The sequence below is a fragment of the Gopherus evgoodei genome, chromosome 6 (assembly GCF_007399415.2).
Source record: "Gopherus evgoodei ecotype Sinaloan lineage chromosome 6, rGopEvg1_v1.p, whole genome shotgun sequence".
Taxonomy (NCBI): Eukaryota; Metazoa; Chordata; order Testudines; family Testudinidae; genus Gopherus; species Gopherus evgoodei.
The window spans coordinates 8,545,564-8,560,960 of NC_044327.1; the positions used below are offsets into that span (position 1 = coordinate 8,545,564).

Here is a 15,397-nt window from a genome sequence, read left to right on the forward strand (position 1 = left end):
TGAAGTTTGCAGCACAGAACACTTTGTATTCATTTGCTGTTAGGCATTCCATTCTGCCACCAGCAGACGCAGCTACGCCCGATATTCAGCAGAAATGGAATTAGAATGAATAACAAATCTGTCAGAGCACAAAACTACAGCCTACTAATCTTGACAAATAAAACAACCTGTGGTGACTGCCACAGCATGTAAATCACTCTCCTCCAGCTATCTTTGGGGGGATAAGGAACACATTTCTGACTAAAAACCAGCCAACGAGAAATCCCTCTGCAAATTTCACTTTCAAGCTTCATACCAAAGTCAGGATAAATTGGCCTTCACTAAGGGATTAAAAAAATTCTGCAGTGCCAGGGTGACCAGTGCACAGTCACGTGCCCCAATAACAAAAGGAGACATGTACCTCTTAGAACAGGTGAAGCTGTGCGTCCAAATACTGGCCAGGGTGACCAGTTTGCACAGAACTGTTCAATTCCCATGCAAAGGAGAACAGTCTTGTAATTGAAGCTGCTTTGTCTCTTACCAGTAGGAGTTTGGCATTGTGCTGTTTAACTTTACTGCAGATTGTAGGATTAAGAACAAACTAAGCATTATGCCGAACACACGTAAAGTTTCTTCCCTTACAGGATTCTGCTGTTTAAGCATTTCTGTAGAGTTGAACACCAAATTACTATCTGATAAAGAATTACCTGTGGTAATGAGGAATCCTCTTGAGCAAGGTATGCATACATCCAGAGGTGGTAGGACAACTGAAGAAAGAATTCACTCTCTAGCTATCATACTACCACTGATGATTCCTTTTTGTAGCACAGCCACCATCCCTGCGACTTCCTGTGTCACAAAATTCTTCACCCCATGATGCACAAATATATGTACTATTATCGTTGTTGTCTTCTTATTTAATGTATTGTACTATTGTTTTTCCTGTTTATAATAAAGCACTTTGTGTATGAGTAGAAACATTAAAGAAAAGTTTGATAGAGGGTACATGATTGTATCATATTTGCTTAAGCAAGATTGCAAGGTCCTTTCCAAACTGTAAACGTGTTTTTGATTAAGCATGTAGGACCTGATCTGAAGCTCATAGCAATCACTGGTAAGGCACTTGTTGGTGGACTTTAAATCAGGCTTTCTGTAAATGTTTGAGTGAGCACATTTAAAACCAAATTCTGTGTTGCCCTCTAAATTTAAGGAAAATAATAGAAAATACATGCTTCCTATGCTGTTTTTAAATGTCCACAATATATTTTAAAACCAGATTTCTTGAGAAGAAAATTTAAAAGCAAAAGTTCTTCTTCGAGTGATTGCTCACATCCATTCCAGTTAGGTGTGCGCGCCGCGCGTGCACGTTCGTCGGAAACTTTTTACCCTAGCAACTCCAGTGGGCCGGCAGGTCGCCCCCTGGAGTGGCGCCGCCATGGCGCCCAATATATATCCCTGCCGTCCCGCCCGCTCCTCAGTTCCTTCTTACCGCCGTGTCGGTCGTTGGAACTGTGGAGCGCGGCATAGCTGTCCTCCACGTCCCTAGCTCTCCTAGTTTCTATCGCTTGTTTATCGCTTATCTCTAGTTCTATATAGTTGTTAATTAGTATTGTTAAGTAGATAGTTTAGTAAATAGCTGTTAAGTAGTTTCTTGCCGGGGGCTTAGCCCTTCCCGGCACCGGGCGCCAGGCTCATGCCTGTTTCGCCAGGCTTCAAGCAGTGTGCGGCCTGCAAGAAGCCCATGCCTACCAGCGATCCCCACGAAGCGTGCCTGAAGTGCCTCGGGGAATCGCACAGATCTGACAAGTGCCGCATCTGTAAGGCTTTTAAGCCGAGGACAAAAAAGGAGAGGGATCAGAGGCTCCGAACTCTCCTAATGGAGGCGGCACTTGACCCGTCGACTTCGCAGACCGTGGTTTCGGCACCGGCACCGGATCGCTCCGGCACCGAGAAGACTCCTCGGCACCGACCTTCTCCGGCACCGGAATCAGTGCCTAGGCCGTCGAAGTCTAATACTCCGGCCAGGCAGACCCGGCTTGAACGCCCGGCCTCGACATCGGCCGCGGCGCCGCCGGCACCGTCAGCACCGTTGACTCCGGGCCCGGCGGGTCTGTTGAGTCCGGTGCCGCCGAGCTCCCCCATGAGTTCTGGGGTTGAGATAATGGTCCCATCCACACCGGAGACCTTCGCCTCGGCTCGGGACCTTATTGCCCTGACGGAGCCTACTCGGCTGCCACCCCCGGTTCCTCCGGTGCGGGTCACATCCAGAGGCAAGCCCATGATGTCGGCACCGCCCACGGACAGTCGTTCGCCATCCAGGCCCCGACGTCTTGGGCGCTCCAGATCCCGACGCCGCTCGCAGTCCCGGCACCGCTCCCCTCAGCGGTACCGGTCGCACTCGCGGCACCGGTCGGCATCGAGACGGTCGCGGTCAGGCTCCAGTCGACACCGGCACCGCGACTCCAGGAGCAGGTCCCGACACTACTCGCCGCACCGGTCGACCTCCCGGCACCGAGCTGGTGGCAGGTCCCGGTCCCGATCTCGCTCGACCTCCCGGCACCGAGCTGGTGGCAGGTCCCGGTCCCGGTCGATCTCCCGGCACCGAGCTGGTAGTAGGTCCCGGCACCGAAGCGGCGCCCGGCACCGTGACAGATCCCGGTCCCGAAGCGGCGCCCGGCACCGTGACAGATCCCGGTCCCGAAGCAGCGCCCGGCACCGTGACAGATCCCGGTCCCGAAGCAGCGCCCGGCGCCGTGACAGGTCCCGGTCCCGGCACCGTTATGACTCCCGGCACCGGTCCCCGGCACCGAGACGATCCTCCGTGCCGGCCCGCGCAGACCCGTACCATCCAGGGTCGGCCCCGCCGTGGCCCTCCAGGCAGCCGTCCGTGTCCTCCCAGACGGACAGCGGCTATGCGCTGGGCACCGACCGGCAGGCGGCGCTGTTTGCTGATCCGCCGCTGCAGGACCAAGGCCCCCCACAGTGGGGATTCTGGACACCCTGGGCGTACCATCAGGCCCAGGGCCCCCAGCAGCTCCCTGCTAGGCCGGCGACTGCAGAGCGTAGGGCCCCTGAAGCCTCTTTGTCTCGCCCCCCTCCCTCCCCGGAAGGGGACGAAGGGTCCAAACAGCAGGACTCCGCTGCGGCTCCGGAGACAGAGGCGAGGGCTGAGGAAGACCCTCAGTTGGACACTATTGTGCCTGGGGTCTCATCATCCTCCTCCCCGGATGAGGCGGTGGCGGGTACCTCCTCCAACAGTCCCCCCCCGCTGGATCTCAGGGCGCACCAGGACCTCCTCAGGCGATTGGCTCAAAACCTGAGTCTGCAGGCAGAGGAGGTCTCGGAGATAGAGGACCCAATTGTTACCATCCTCTCTTCCGATGCTCCCACCAGGGTCGCCCTGCCGTTTATACGGACCATTCAGGCCAATGCCAATACTATCTGGCAGTCCCCGGCCTCCATCCCTCCGACAGCGAAAGGAGTCGAGAGGAAGTACATGGCCCCTTCTAAGGGGTACGAATATTTACATGTTCACCCGACTCCCGGTTCACTGGTAGTGCAATCGGTGAACGATAGGGAGCGTCACGGCCAGGAGGCTCCGGCCCCCAAATCCAGAGAAGCCAGGCGGATGGACCTCCTTGGCCGTAAGGTGTATTCGGCTGGGGCGCTGCAGCTCAGGGTCTCTAACCAACAGGCCCTGCTGAGCAGATACGCCTTTAACTCCTGGGTGGCAGTGGACAAATTTAAGGAGCTGCTGCCACAGGATGCTCGCCAAGAGTTCACGGCCATCTTGGACGAAGGCAAGAAGGTCGCGCGCACGGCCTTGCAAGCCTCCTTGGACGCTGCGGACTCGGCTGCCCGTACCCTCGCGTCAGGAGTTACGATGCGTCGCATCTCCTGGCTGCAGGTTTCCGGCCTTCCGCCAGAGCTCCAGCACACGATACAGGACCTTCCTTTCGAAGGCCAGGGCCTGTTTTCCGATAAGACAGACCCCAGACTTAAGAGTTTAAAGGACAACCGGGTCATTGCGCGGTCCCTCGGGATGCACACCCCCGTGACACAGCGTAGACCCTTTAGGCCGCAGCAACAGCAGCACCGTCGGCCGTTTTCCCAGTTCCGCCAGCGGCAGGACCCTTACAGGCGCCGCGGCAGGAACGGGAGGCGCAGGCAGTCGGGGAACCAAGGGGGGCAGAACCAAGGCTCCTCAAAACCCCCGCCTGGTCCTAAGCCTTCATTTTGAAGGTGCGCTCGAGGGCGCAGTAACAGTTTCCCCTACGGATCCTTCCCCTCCGTTTTCCAACCGCCTTTCGTTTTTCCTCCCGGCGTGGTCCCAAATAACATCGGACCGCTGGGTCTTGAGCGTGGTGCAGACGGGGTACCGCCTGCAGTTTGTTTCGTTCCCTCCTTCCCGCCCTCCTTCCTCGTCCCTCTTCAGGGACCCCTCTCACGAGCAATTCCTTCGGCAGGAGGTGCGGACGCTCCTCAGCAAAGGAGCTATAGAGGCGGTTCCCGAAAACGAGAAAGGCAAGGGGTTTTATTCCCGCTATTTTCTGATCCCCAAGGCCAAGGGGGGCCTCAGGCCTATCCTCGACCTGCGAGAACTCAACAAATACCTCGTGAAGTTGAAGTTCCGCATGGTATCCCTGGGGACCATTATTCCATCCCTGGATCCGGGAGACTGGTACGCCGCCCTCGACATGCAGGACGCGTATTTCCACGTTGCCATTTGGCCACGCCACAGACGCTTCCTCCGCTTCGTTGTGGGGGCTCGTCATTATCAATTTGCGGTCCTCCCGTTTGGCCTGTCCACGGCCCCGAGGGTGTTTACAAAATGCATGGCAGTTGTCGTGGCGCATCTTCGGCGCAACCGTGTCCACGTGTTCCCTTATCTGGACGATTGGTTGATTCGGGGCACGTCGGAACAGCAGGTGTACAGCCATGTCCGCGTGATCACCGGCATGTTTGCGAGTCTGGGCCTCTTGATAAACACAGACAAGTCCACCCTGAGGCCCACTCAGAAGGTGGAATTTATCGGGGCCGTCCTGGACGCCACTGTGGGCAGGGCCTCGCTGCCTCGGCAGCGGTTCCAGACCATGGCGGCGATCGTTCAACGCTTGCGGTCAGCCCCGTTGACGTCAGTGAGGACATGTCTAACCCTGTTAGGCCACATGGCGGCGTGCACTTTTGTGACCGACTACGCTCGGCTCCGCATGAGGCCTCTCCAGCTGTGGCTTATCAGTCATTACAGACCAAGGCAACCGCTAGACATGTTAATCACAGTCCCCCAGAAGGTCTTAGATTCCCTCGGCTGGTGGGTGGACCAGTCCGTATTGTGTGCGGGTCTTCCCTTTCACCCGTCTCAGCCCTCGGTATCCCTGACAACGGATGCCTCAGATCTAGGCTGGGGGGCCCACCTAGGGACCCTGCGGACGCAGGGCCTATGGTCCCAGGAGGAGGTGGGGCTACATATCAACATGAGGGAGTTGAGAGCGGTCCGCCTTGCTTGCCAAACGTTTTGTCATCAGCTTCAGGGTCGTTGTGTAGCCGTGTTCACGGACAACACGACGACCATGTATTATATCAACAAGCAGGGCGGCACCAGGTCCTCCTCCCTGTGCCTCGAGGCGATACGACTCTGGGACTTTTGCGTAGCCCACTCCATTCACCTCAGGGCTTCCTTCCTTCCCGGAGTACGGAACACGCTGGCGGATCGATTGAGCAGATCCTTCCTGTCACACGAGTGGTCCCTTCGCCCGGACGTCGCTCTCTCCATTTTCCGGAGGTGGGGTTATCCCCGGGTGGACCTCTTTGCGTCCAAGGGGAACAGGAAGTGCCAAGCGTTCTGCTCCTTTCAGGGCAGGGAGCCGGGGTCGATAGCGGATGCCTTCCTCATCCAGTGGGCGACCCACCTGTACTATGCGTTTCCTCCGTTCCCTCTGGTTCACAAGGTCCTCCTGAAGGTGCGCAGAGACAGGGCTCGTGTGATCATGGTGGCCCCGGCATGGCCCAGACAGCACTGGTACACCATGCTGCTAGACTTGGCCGTAGCCGACCCAGTTCCCCTGCCCCTTCATCCGGACCTGATTACCCAGGACCACGGGTCCCTCTGTCACCCAGACCTGCAGTCGCTGCACCTAGCGGCGTGGCTCCTGCGTGGCTAACTGGTTCCGAGCTGCGCTGCTCCACGCCTGTGAGAGAGGTGCTCTTGAGCAGCAGGAAACCATCCACAAGAGCCACATATTCGGCGAAATGGAAACGCTTCTCCTGTTGGTGCGTAGAGAGAAATCTCCGCCCTATGGAAGTTTCGGTATCCGAAATCTTAGATTATGTTTGGTCCCTCAAAGAGCATGGTCTGGCCTTATCGTCGTTGCGAGTCCATCTGGCAGCTATCTCCACCTTTCACCCGGGTGCGGACGGTCGCTCCGTTTTTTCTCACCCGACGGTGTCGAGATTCCTTAAGGGGCTGGAACGGTTATTCCCTAACGTCCGTCCCCCTGCTCCAACCTGGGATCTTAACCTGGTGTTGTCCCGGCTCATGGGGCCCCCCTTTGAGCCGTTAGCTACTTGCTCCCTGCTTTACCTCTCTTGGAAGGCTGCCTTTCTAGTAGCTATCACCTCAGCTAGACGGGTGTCGGAACTCCGAGCCCTTGTGGTGGACCCCCCATACACGGTCTTCCACAAAGACAAGGTGCAGCTTAGACCACACCCTGCCTTTCTACCCAAGGTGGTCTCAGCCTTCCACGTCAACCAAGAGATTTTCCTCCCGGTTTTTTTCCCAAAACCTCACTCCTCAGGCAGGGAGCAGCAGCTCCACTCGCTGGATGTCCGTAGAGCTCTCGCGTTCTACATAGAGAGGACCAAACCCTTCCGCAAATCCCCCCAGCTTTTCGTGGCGGTAGCGGACCGTATGAAAGGGCTTCCTATCTCCTCCCAGAGGTTATCCTCGTGGGTTACGTCCTGTATCAGGACCTGTTATGACTTGGCCCATGTCCCTACGGGCCGTGTGACTGCGCATTCTACCAGGGCGCAGGCGTCGTCGCTGGCTTTCCTGGCCCGTGTGCCCATCCAGGAAATCTGTCGGGCAGCGACCTGGTCATCGGTCCACACCTTTGCTTCCCACTACGCCCTGGTCCAGCAGTCGAGAGAGGATGCGGCCTTCGGAACTGCAGTGCTCCGTGCCGCGACTTCTCACTCCGACCCCACCGCCTAGGTATGGCTTGGGAGTCACCTAACTGGAATGGATGTGAGCAATCACTCGAAGAAGAAAAGACGGTTACTCACCTTTGTAACTGTTGTTCTTCGAGATGTGTTGCTCACATCCATTCCACACCCGCCCTCCTTCCCCACTGTCGGAGTCGCCGGCAAGAAGGAACTGAGGAGCGGGCGGGCCGGCAGGGATATATATTGGGCGCCATGGCGGCGCCACTCCAGGGGGCGACCTGCCGGCCCACTGGAGTTGCTAGGGTAAAAAGTTTCCGACGAACGTGCACGCGCGGCGCGCACACCTAACTGGAATGGATGTGAGCAACACATCTCGAAGAACAACAGTTACAAAGGTGAGTAACCGTCTTTTCTCATCTCATTCAAGATGAGGTACTTGCCTAGTTTGCAGTGTTTAAAAGTTTTCAGCTATAAAGCGGAGAAAGTGTCTGAAATATCCTTTTAATGCTTGGCAAAGCTTTCCCCTCATATCTGGATAAGTCAAGCAGTGAAATACATTTTGAAGATTTTTTTTTTTTTAATTTTTCTGGGCATGAGACCAAACATGAGAACTATCAGAGCCCCTCCGCCCATACCCCCAAAACAACAAAAGTCTTGTGGAGAAAGTTTTAAATGACTGAAAATGAAGCTTAGATGATGCATTCTTCCCAAACCCTTAGCTGGAGTATTGATAAGATATGACAGATTCCTGTATATTCCTTTGTATAATCCTTTGACATCTCTTCTCTTTTCCTCCTCAAAGCAATTCTTAGTCAGCATCATTGTTGTTATATAAAGTGGGAACCTTGCCCGGTCTGCTCAGCTTACATTCAAAGCTAACCAATTTTCACGATGTACCCAATAGTATTGTCATACATGACTTCTGGGATGAAGAGAAGTAATTCTGCCATTTGCTGCCCCAGATGAGCAGCTGGATATCACTCCCAGACTCCTAAGTCTTGTATCTGTCTTTAAACTTTGACAGCCTAAATTGTCTTTATTTGCATATTCGTAGCATAAACTCTCATTGTTACAGTTCAAGTTGGCTGTTTTCTCTTATTACCCACTAGAACCTTAGATGCTGTAGGTAGAAAAGCTCTCTGCCTGCTAGTGCAGGATTTTTACCTGCAGCGGTGTTTCCATTCTACTTTTACGAGTCCCAGGTGAAAGGGGCTATTGCCCGTGGGATCTCTTTGGAGACTAATATGCTAAAGACAAACATTTTCATAATGATAAGTGATTTAAGACATTTTAAAAGGCCTGGTTTCCAAAGGGCAGGTGCTCCATCCTTTCTGAAAACCAGCACCTGTAAGATATCTCAAGTTAGGAACTCAAAAATCGGTACACCCAAAGTCATTATTCACTTGTGAAAATCTTGGCAAACATCTCTCTCTGTCAGGAAGTATTTCCTCGTATTCAGCTTACGTCTGTCATATGTTGGTTTAATCTCGTTACTTTTGGTTACATTTCCTTGTAGCTATGTGTGGGGAACGATCCCCATATTATGTAGGCACTTCCTAGGTGTAGATACTCTTCAAATATTTGTAGTCTGTTGTCATGATCCCCCTTAATCACTGCTTAGCCAAACTACTGATATTTTAGTTCTTTTCATCTTTCCTCATAAATCGTTCCTTCCAGCCTCATGCCAAACTGCTGTTCTCTGAATGCTGTCCCGTTGGTGAATGCAAATAACCATGAATAAGGGGCCACCGCCAACGTTTCGGTTTGGGAACTCTCAGTTGAAAATGCCTGATAGAGAAATGAAGAAGCAGCTTTTCTTTGTGTGCCGTCTTTGTATCTCTGTGGAAGTTATTCTTCTGTAATACCTGGCTGAATGAAATGAAAAGAAAGGTAGCTTGGTGTTTTCTGATGTTTGTCCAATCATTTGAAAACTGATTTAAAACCGTTCCAATGCCGTATTTCTGACATCTATTCCTTACCTAATTCTGACTTCCAATGAAGCCCTATGTGCTGCTTCTGCGCAATATGTTTACCTTATCCTACAAACCACCTACTGTGTTCAACACCCATAATACAGTGAACGATTCTTCTTTCGAGGTGGCTTCTGGTGGGATCCCCACCCCCGCCCCTCTGAGCTTTGGGAGCTCTGGTGAAAGTAGTACCAGATGAGGTGACATGACAGTGCACTCACAGAGATGTGGCCCCAGCGACTCCAGTCCCTTCCTTATAGTAGTTAGCTGCAGGGATAGTGACAAAGTCAGAGAGAGGCAGATCAGGGCTCATTTAAAACTTCCTCAATGTTTATTCTGTTCGCAGTAGTGATTTGATAGCTTGTGCGATGGCACTTGGCTTTTGTGGGGATCAGGATCACTGGACCTTTTTGGTTGTGATTGTTCAGGTTTTCAAGGGTCAGAATCAGAAGGGTAGATTTTAGTGGCATGTGTCATGCCCCCCCTGTTTTCCTGGATTGCTATTTGGTGCTATTACCTGGGGTTTATTCACTCCAGGTGTGCTGGAAGGAATAAATGAGTGGGAACACAGCAATTCCAGCTGGTAAGGCTCATGCAAGTCAGTGTGCTCTATCTAACACTACAGTTTATTAGATTTAAGCGCACACAGACATAAGCAATAGGTTCAGAACATCTCAGATATTTACCTAACATCTGGAATGATATTGAGTAATTTACAGCAGGTTCACACTGACCAGTTGCTCACCCACGGGGGAGAAAGGATGTTAGGAAAAAACATCTCTTAAGATGGCTTCCCATGTACACTCTATTAGCTGATCTTTTTATAACTGACTTCTACAGAACATGTAGGTCATGATGCCCCTACTGGATCATCACTTTTCTAACTTTCAATAAACTTTTAATATCAGAGGCGTCCAGACTCCAGGTTTTCCAACCACCAAGGTTTTCAGCCTCAGTTATTCACTTATCTGTCCCCTCCTCCCATTCTAATTAGCAGAAACTGCCAGCTAGATTTGACCTTGCATCTAAAAGCCTGTCTCCAAATTAACCCTTAACTATGTGGTGGTCTAGTTCAGTAATTCAGGGTGGCTGAGTGCACATAATATGGTCGCAATTCGCTTGATCACATTCTGGGGCAGACACACCCCTCAATCCCGGGCAACAGTGTGACAGACCTTTACATTTCAAGCCAAGCCATGGGCTTCGTGGCAAGAGAGGCATGGAGCCTAATGTAACAGTTATATTATCAAGGGGAACCCCCCACAAATCCCCCAGATTTGTATGGGATAATAAACCTCATGCTTCATGGCATGAGCCAATCTGTCACTGACGGGATCGAGTTAAAAATATTTCCCATTGGTAGATCATTCCCTAGCCCCACCCAGTTCAGGTTTCTTGCACCTTCCTCTGGAGCATCTGGCACTGATCACGCGTGGAGACAGGTTGCTGCATTAGTTGGATCATGACTGTGATCCAGACCAGCAATTGCTGTTTTCCTAGACTTCATGCTCCGAACGGGGCCTTTTATGACTTTTTTTTTTTGGTAAGAGTATTTAGAGCCCCAGTGGATAGGCTTTGCTGCTTAAATTCAGTGGACTCAGATTATTGAAATGGTTCTTTCTAAAGTCAATAGAAACGGAACCTGATATGCATACCTTGGAAATATTGTATCATGTAATGCCTTCTTTTTTACCACATGGCCAAGCTAACTATACGTCTTCACTTTCGAAAAAGCAAAATCGAATATGCATTCAAACTACGCTACTACCTGTTGATTGTGGGTTTTTTACTAAAGGATTGTGAGTGGATATTCTTGGAATACTGTAATAATCTAGCATGTACCCATTTGTTCTAACACATCTTTGCATCTTGCAGCATACCAAGCTACCACAGAACTGCTGTCCACTACTTGTCTTTGTGAATCCCAAAAGTGGAGGTTTGAAAGGCCGAGATCTACTCTACAGTTTTAGAAAACTGCTAAATCCTCATCAGGTCTTTGAACTCACTAATGGAGGTCCACTGCCTGGGTAAATCTTTTATCACAATAGTCCTTTAGTGAATGGAATAGTATCACCAAAATAGTAATTTACCGATACTTGTTTGATCTCTCACTCTGTCACACACACTAAATAGCTAAAATTTCCTCCAACTCATTTTATTTACTCCTGTATTGCACGTGTGAGAATTACAATGCAGGGCCTCTCTTAGAAATTGTGGTCCTTATTTTAAAAACAAATGGAAAACTTTCACGTTTCACAAAGAGGAGAGGGCAGAATTGTTTCTGATGTGTTTATCAGTGTCTAGCACAGTAGGGTCCATATCTTGATGGGAGCATGTGCACATCGCCACAGTGCAAATAACTACTGGTGGTTAACACAATTGATGAAGAAGGAAGGGAGGAAAAGAGAGGGCTTTGAGCAACACGGCTGCCAGTTCATAATTGTTGCCACTATTTCCAACCATTCTTAACGTCAGGTAATAGAAGGATGCAATAAATGTCTCTATTTCTATTCCTGGAATTTGCCTACAGTTGGCAGAAATTTAAGAGGAGCTGATTATTCAGAAATGGTAACGCCATTTCTAAAATGTAAGAAGAAATGTCAGTGGAAAAACAAAAGCAATGTGTTACTGGTTTTTTAAAAACTCAGTTTAGTTACCATTGATTATAGTATTGCCTGCTTATTGTAATGGAAAAATGTGGTGTTTTTTTTTAAATCCTACTACGTTATTATTTATGTTTGTACTACCTAAATTGACTCCAGTGCCTTGAAATAAAACTCTCAAAGGTTAACTTTGTTATTTTACCTTCATCCAGTGCAAGTGGGTTCAACAGTCCATAACGAAAAAGCAGTAAAAAATAATTAATACGGGTTTTCTAACTTTGTCAGGACCGTGGTTCATTTAGGCTGGTTCCTACAGCATGACTGTCAGTGTTACGCCCATAGAACCTATTGTTGGCTGCAGTATTTCTCTGTTACTATGGGCAAGACACTTCACCTCTCTGAGCCTCAGTTTTCCACCTGTAAAATGGGAAGAATGATAAACTCCGTTGTAAAGTGCCTTGATTGGTAGGGTTGAAAGTGTTCTGCAAATGGGATGCTGTTAGGAATCTCAGTTTTTACAAATCCATAGTTGTACAGAAACACCCCCTTCTGGGGGTTTTTCAGTCCAGCAGTATATGCTAGTGGACAAGGAAATGCTCACTGTTTAATAACCAAGTACTGCACTCAGCGTGAATGACAATGGTGTTGTAAACTTCCATTTAAAACTAGATAGAAATCCCAAGTGATGGACAGAATTACAGATGTGTAAATGAAAATACAATTAGACACATTTTAAAAATGTAGCCCTTTTTGTGTCTGTGCCTTGTTAATTCTCTGGGGGAGAGTCCTCAGCTACCAACTTCGACTATGGGAAAACATTGTAAGAAATATAACTTCAAGTTTGTTAGGCAGAAAACTCCTCTGATAATTCTAAGTTTCATTGTCCATTTTATCAGCTTTTCTTAATGGAAACTCGAAGGCGAGAGAAGGAAAAAGCAATAATGACTAAGGGTACGTCTACACTACGGGATTAGTCCGATTTTACATAAACCGGTTGTGTAAAACAGATTATATAAAGTCGAGTGCACGCGGCCACACTAAGCACATTAATTCGGCGGTGTGCTTGCATGGTCCGAGGCTAGCGTCGATTTCCGGAGCGTTGCACTGTGGGTAGCTATTCCGTAGCTATCCCATAGTTCCCGCAGTCTCCCCTGCCCCTTGGAATTCTGGGTTGAGATCCCAGTTCCTGATGGGGTAAAAATCATTGTCGCGGGTGGTTTTGGGTAAATGTCATCAGTCATTCCTTCCTCCAGGAAAACAACGGCAGACAATCATTTCGGGCCCTTTTTCCCTGGATTGCCCTGGCAGACACCATAGCATGGCAACCATGGAGCCCGTTCAGTTTTTTTTTTTTTTTTTTTTTACTGTCACCGTATGTGTACTGGATGCCGCTAACAGAGGCGTTACTGCAGCGCTACACAGTAGCATTCATTTGCTTTTGCATGATAGCAGAGACGGTTATCAGTCGTTCTGTACCATCTGCTGCCATTGTAAATTGGCAGTAAGGTGACGGTTATCTGTCGTTCTGTACTGTCTGCTATTATCATGGGTGCCCCTGGCTGAGATCGGCCAGGGGCGCAAAGGCAAAACTGGGAATGACTCCCTGAGTCAATCCCTCCTTTATGGTTTCTAAAAATAGAGTCAGTCCTGCCTAGAATATGGGGCAAGTGTACTAGAGAAGCAGTGTATCAGAGAGCACAGCTGCTCCGTGTCAGATCCCGCAGAAATGATGAGCTGCATGCCATTCACGGGGGGTGCCCCTACAACAACCCCACCCGTTGCTTCTCTCCTCCCCCAATCTTCCTGGGCAACCGTGGCAGTGTCCCCCCCATTTGTGTCATGAAGTTATAAAGAATGCAGGAATAAGAAACAGTGACTTGTTAGTGAGATAAAATGAGGGGGAGGCAGCCTCCCGCTGCTATGACAGTCCAGGCAGGACATTAAGCGGTGCGGGGGAGAGGAGCCCAGCCTCCCGCTGCTATGACAGTCCAGGCAGAACATTAAGCGGTGCAGGGGGCAGGAGCCCAGCATCCCGCTGCTATGATAGTCCAGGCAGTACAGAATCTTTTCTTTACACAGAAAAGGGAGGGGGCTGATGGAGCTCAGCCCCCAGTTGCTATGATGAGGATGGTTACCAGCCGTTCTGTACCATCTACTGGGAATGACCAGGAATCATTCCTATTTTTACCCAGGCGCCCCCAGCCAGCCTCACCTGAGGCAAGCCAGGAGCACTCACGGGCTGATGATGACGACGGATAGCAGTCATATTGTACCATCTGCCACCGGGGAGGGAAGAAGAGCGGATACTGCTCTTCACTGCTGCAGCATCGCGTCTACTACCAGCATTCAGTAGACATAGGGTGACATTGAAAAAAGTCAAGAAACTATTTCTTTCCTTTTTCTTTCGTGTGGTGGGGGGAGGGAGTAAATTGACGAGCTATTCCCTCAACCACGCTGGACAATGTGTTTGAACCTACAGGCACTAGGAGCTCAGCCAAGAATGCAAATAGTTTTCGGAGACTGCTGTGGACTGTGGGATAGCTGGAGTCCTCAGTCCCCCCCTCCCTCCCTCCATGAGCGTCCATTTGATTCTTTGGCTTTCTGTTACGCTTGTCACGCAGCACTGTGTAGCCTGGAGATTTTTTTCAAATGCTTTGGCATTTCGTCTTCTGTAACGGAGCTCTGATAGAACAGATTTGGCTCCCCATACAGCGGTCAGATCCAGTATCTCCCGTACGGTCCATGCTGGAGCTCTTTTTGGATTTGGGACTGCATCGCCACCCGTACTGATCAGAGCTCCATGCTAGGCAAACAGGAAATGTAATTCAAAAGTTCTTGGGGCTTTTCCTGTTTACCTGGCCACTGATCCGAGTTCAGGTTGCTGTCCAGAGCGGTCACAGGGGTGCACTGTGGGATACTGCCCGGAGGCCAATACCGTCGATTTGTGGCCACACTAACCCTAATCCGATATGGTAATACCGATTTTAGCACTACTCCTCTCGTTGGGGAGGAGTACAGAAACCGGTTTAAAGAGCCCTTTATATCGATATAAAGGGCCTCGTAGTGTGGACGGGTGCGCCGTTAAATCAGTTTAACGCTGCTAAAATCGGTTTAAACGCGTAGTGTAGACCAGGCCTAAGAACTCTATTGTGTTATTTTAAAGAGAGTATTATGGGAGGCCTAATTAATTTTCTGCATCACAGTGTAATATTATTCCTTATGCTTTTGTTTTTAAATGAAGATTTCATACATTCTCTCAAGTTCCCTATTTCCGAGTGCTGGTGTGCGGCGGCGACGGCACAGTTGGTTGGGTCCTTGGTGCGCTGGAGGAAATCAGACACAGGCTCGTCTGCTCAGAGCCCTCTGTAGCCATCTTACCTTTAGGAACAGGTGAGAAATAACGGTATGGAATGGGGTTTATTTGAGGAATGTTAATCAGAAGCTATTAAGGATGCTAAAAATTAGTAGTTTTTCTTTTTGTGTTACCTGATTGGCATTTTGTTTTAGTTTCTTATGTTACATTCAAGCAGTCGGCGTGCATCCAAGAGGGAAACAGCGAAGACCATTTCATCACCATTATTCTTTGACTCTTCCATCCTGCCCTCAAAAGGCTCTAAGGTTGCAGCAATCCTCTGTTCAGAACCCATCAGTGGTGCTTACGACATTGGCCAAAGCAGTGGTTCT

At 50.0% G+C, this 15,397-nt stretch overlaps 1 protein-coding gene across 1 annotated transcript in view; it reads left to right on the forward strand.

Annotated features, from left to right (window-relative positions):
* Positions 1-15,397, forward strand: part of DGKQ (diacylglycerol kinase theta) — a 159,939-nt gene that overhangs the window by 115,520 nt on the left and 29,022 nt on the right. The window contains exons 17-18 of the mRNA XM_030566832.1: positions 10,986-11,137; positions 14,955-15,103. Of these exons, the coding sequence (XP_030422692.1) occupies positions 10,986-11,137; positions 14,955-15,103 (301 nt within the window). The remainder of the gene's footprint in view (positions 1-10,985; positions 11,138-14,954; positions 15,104-15,397) is intronic.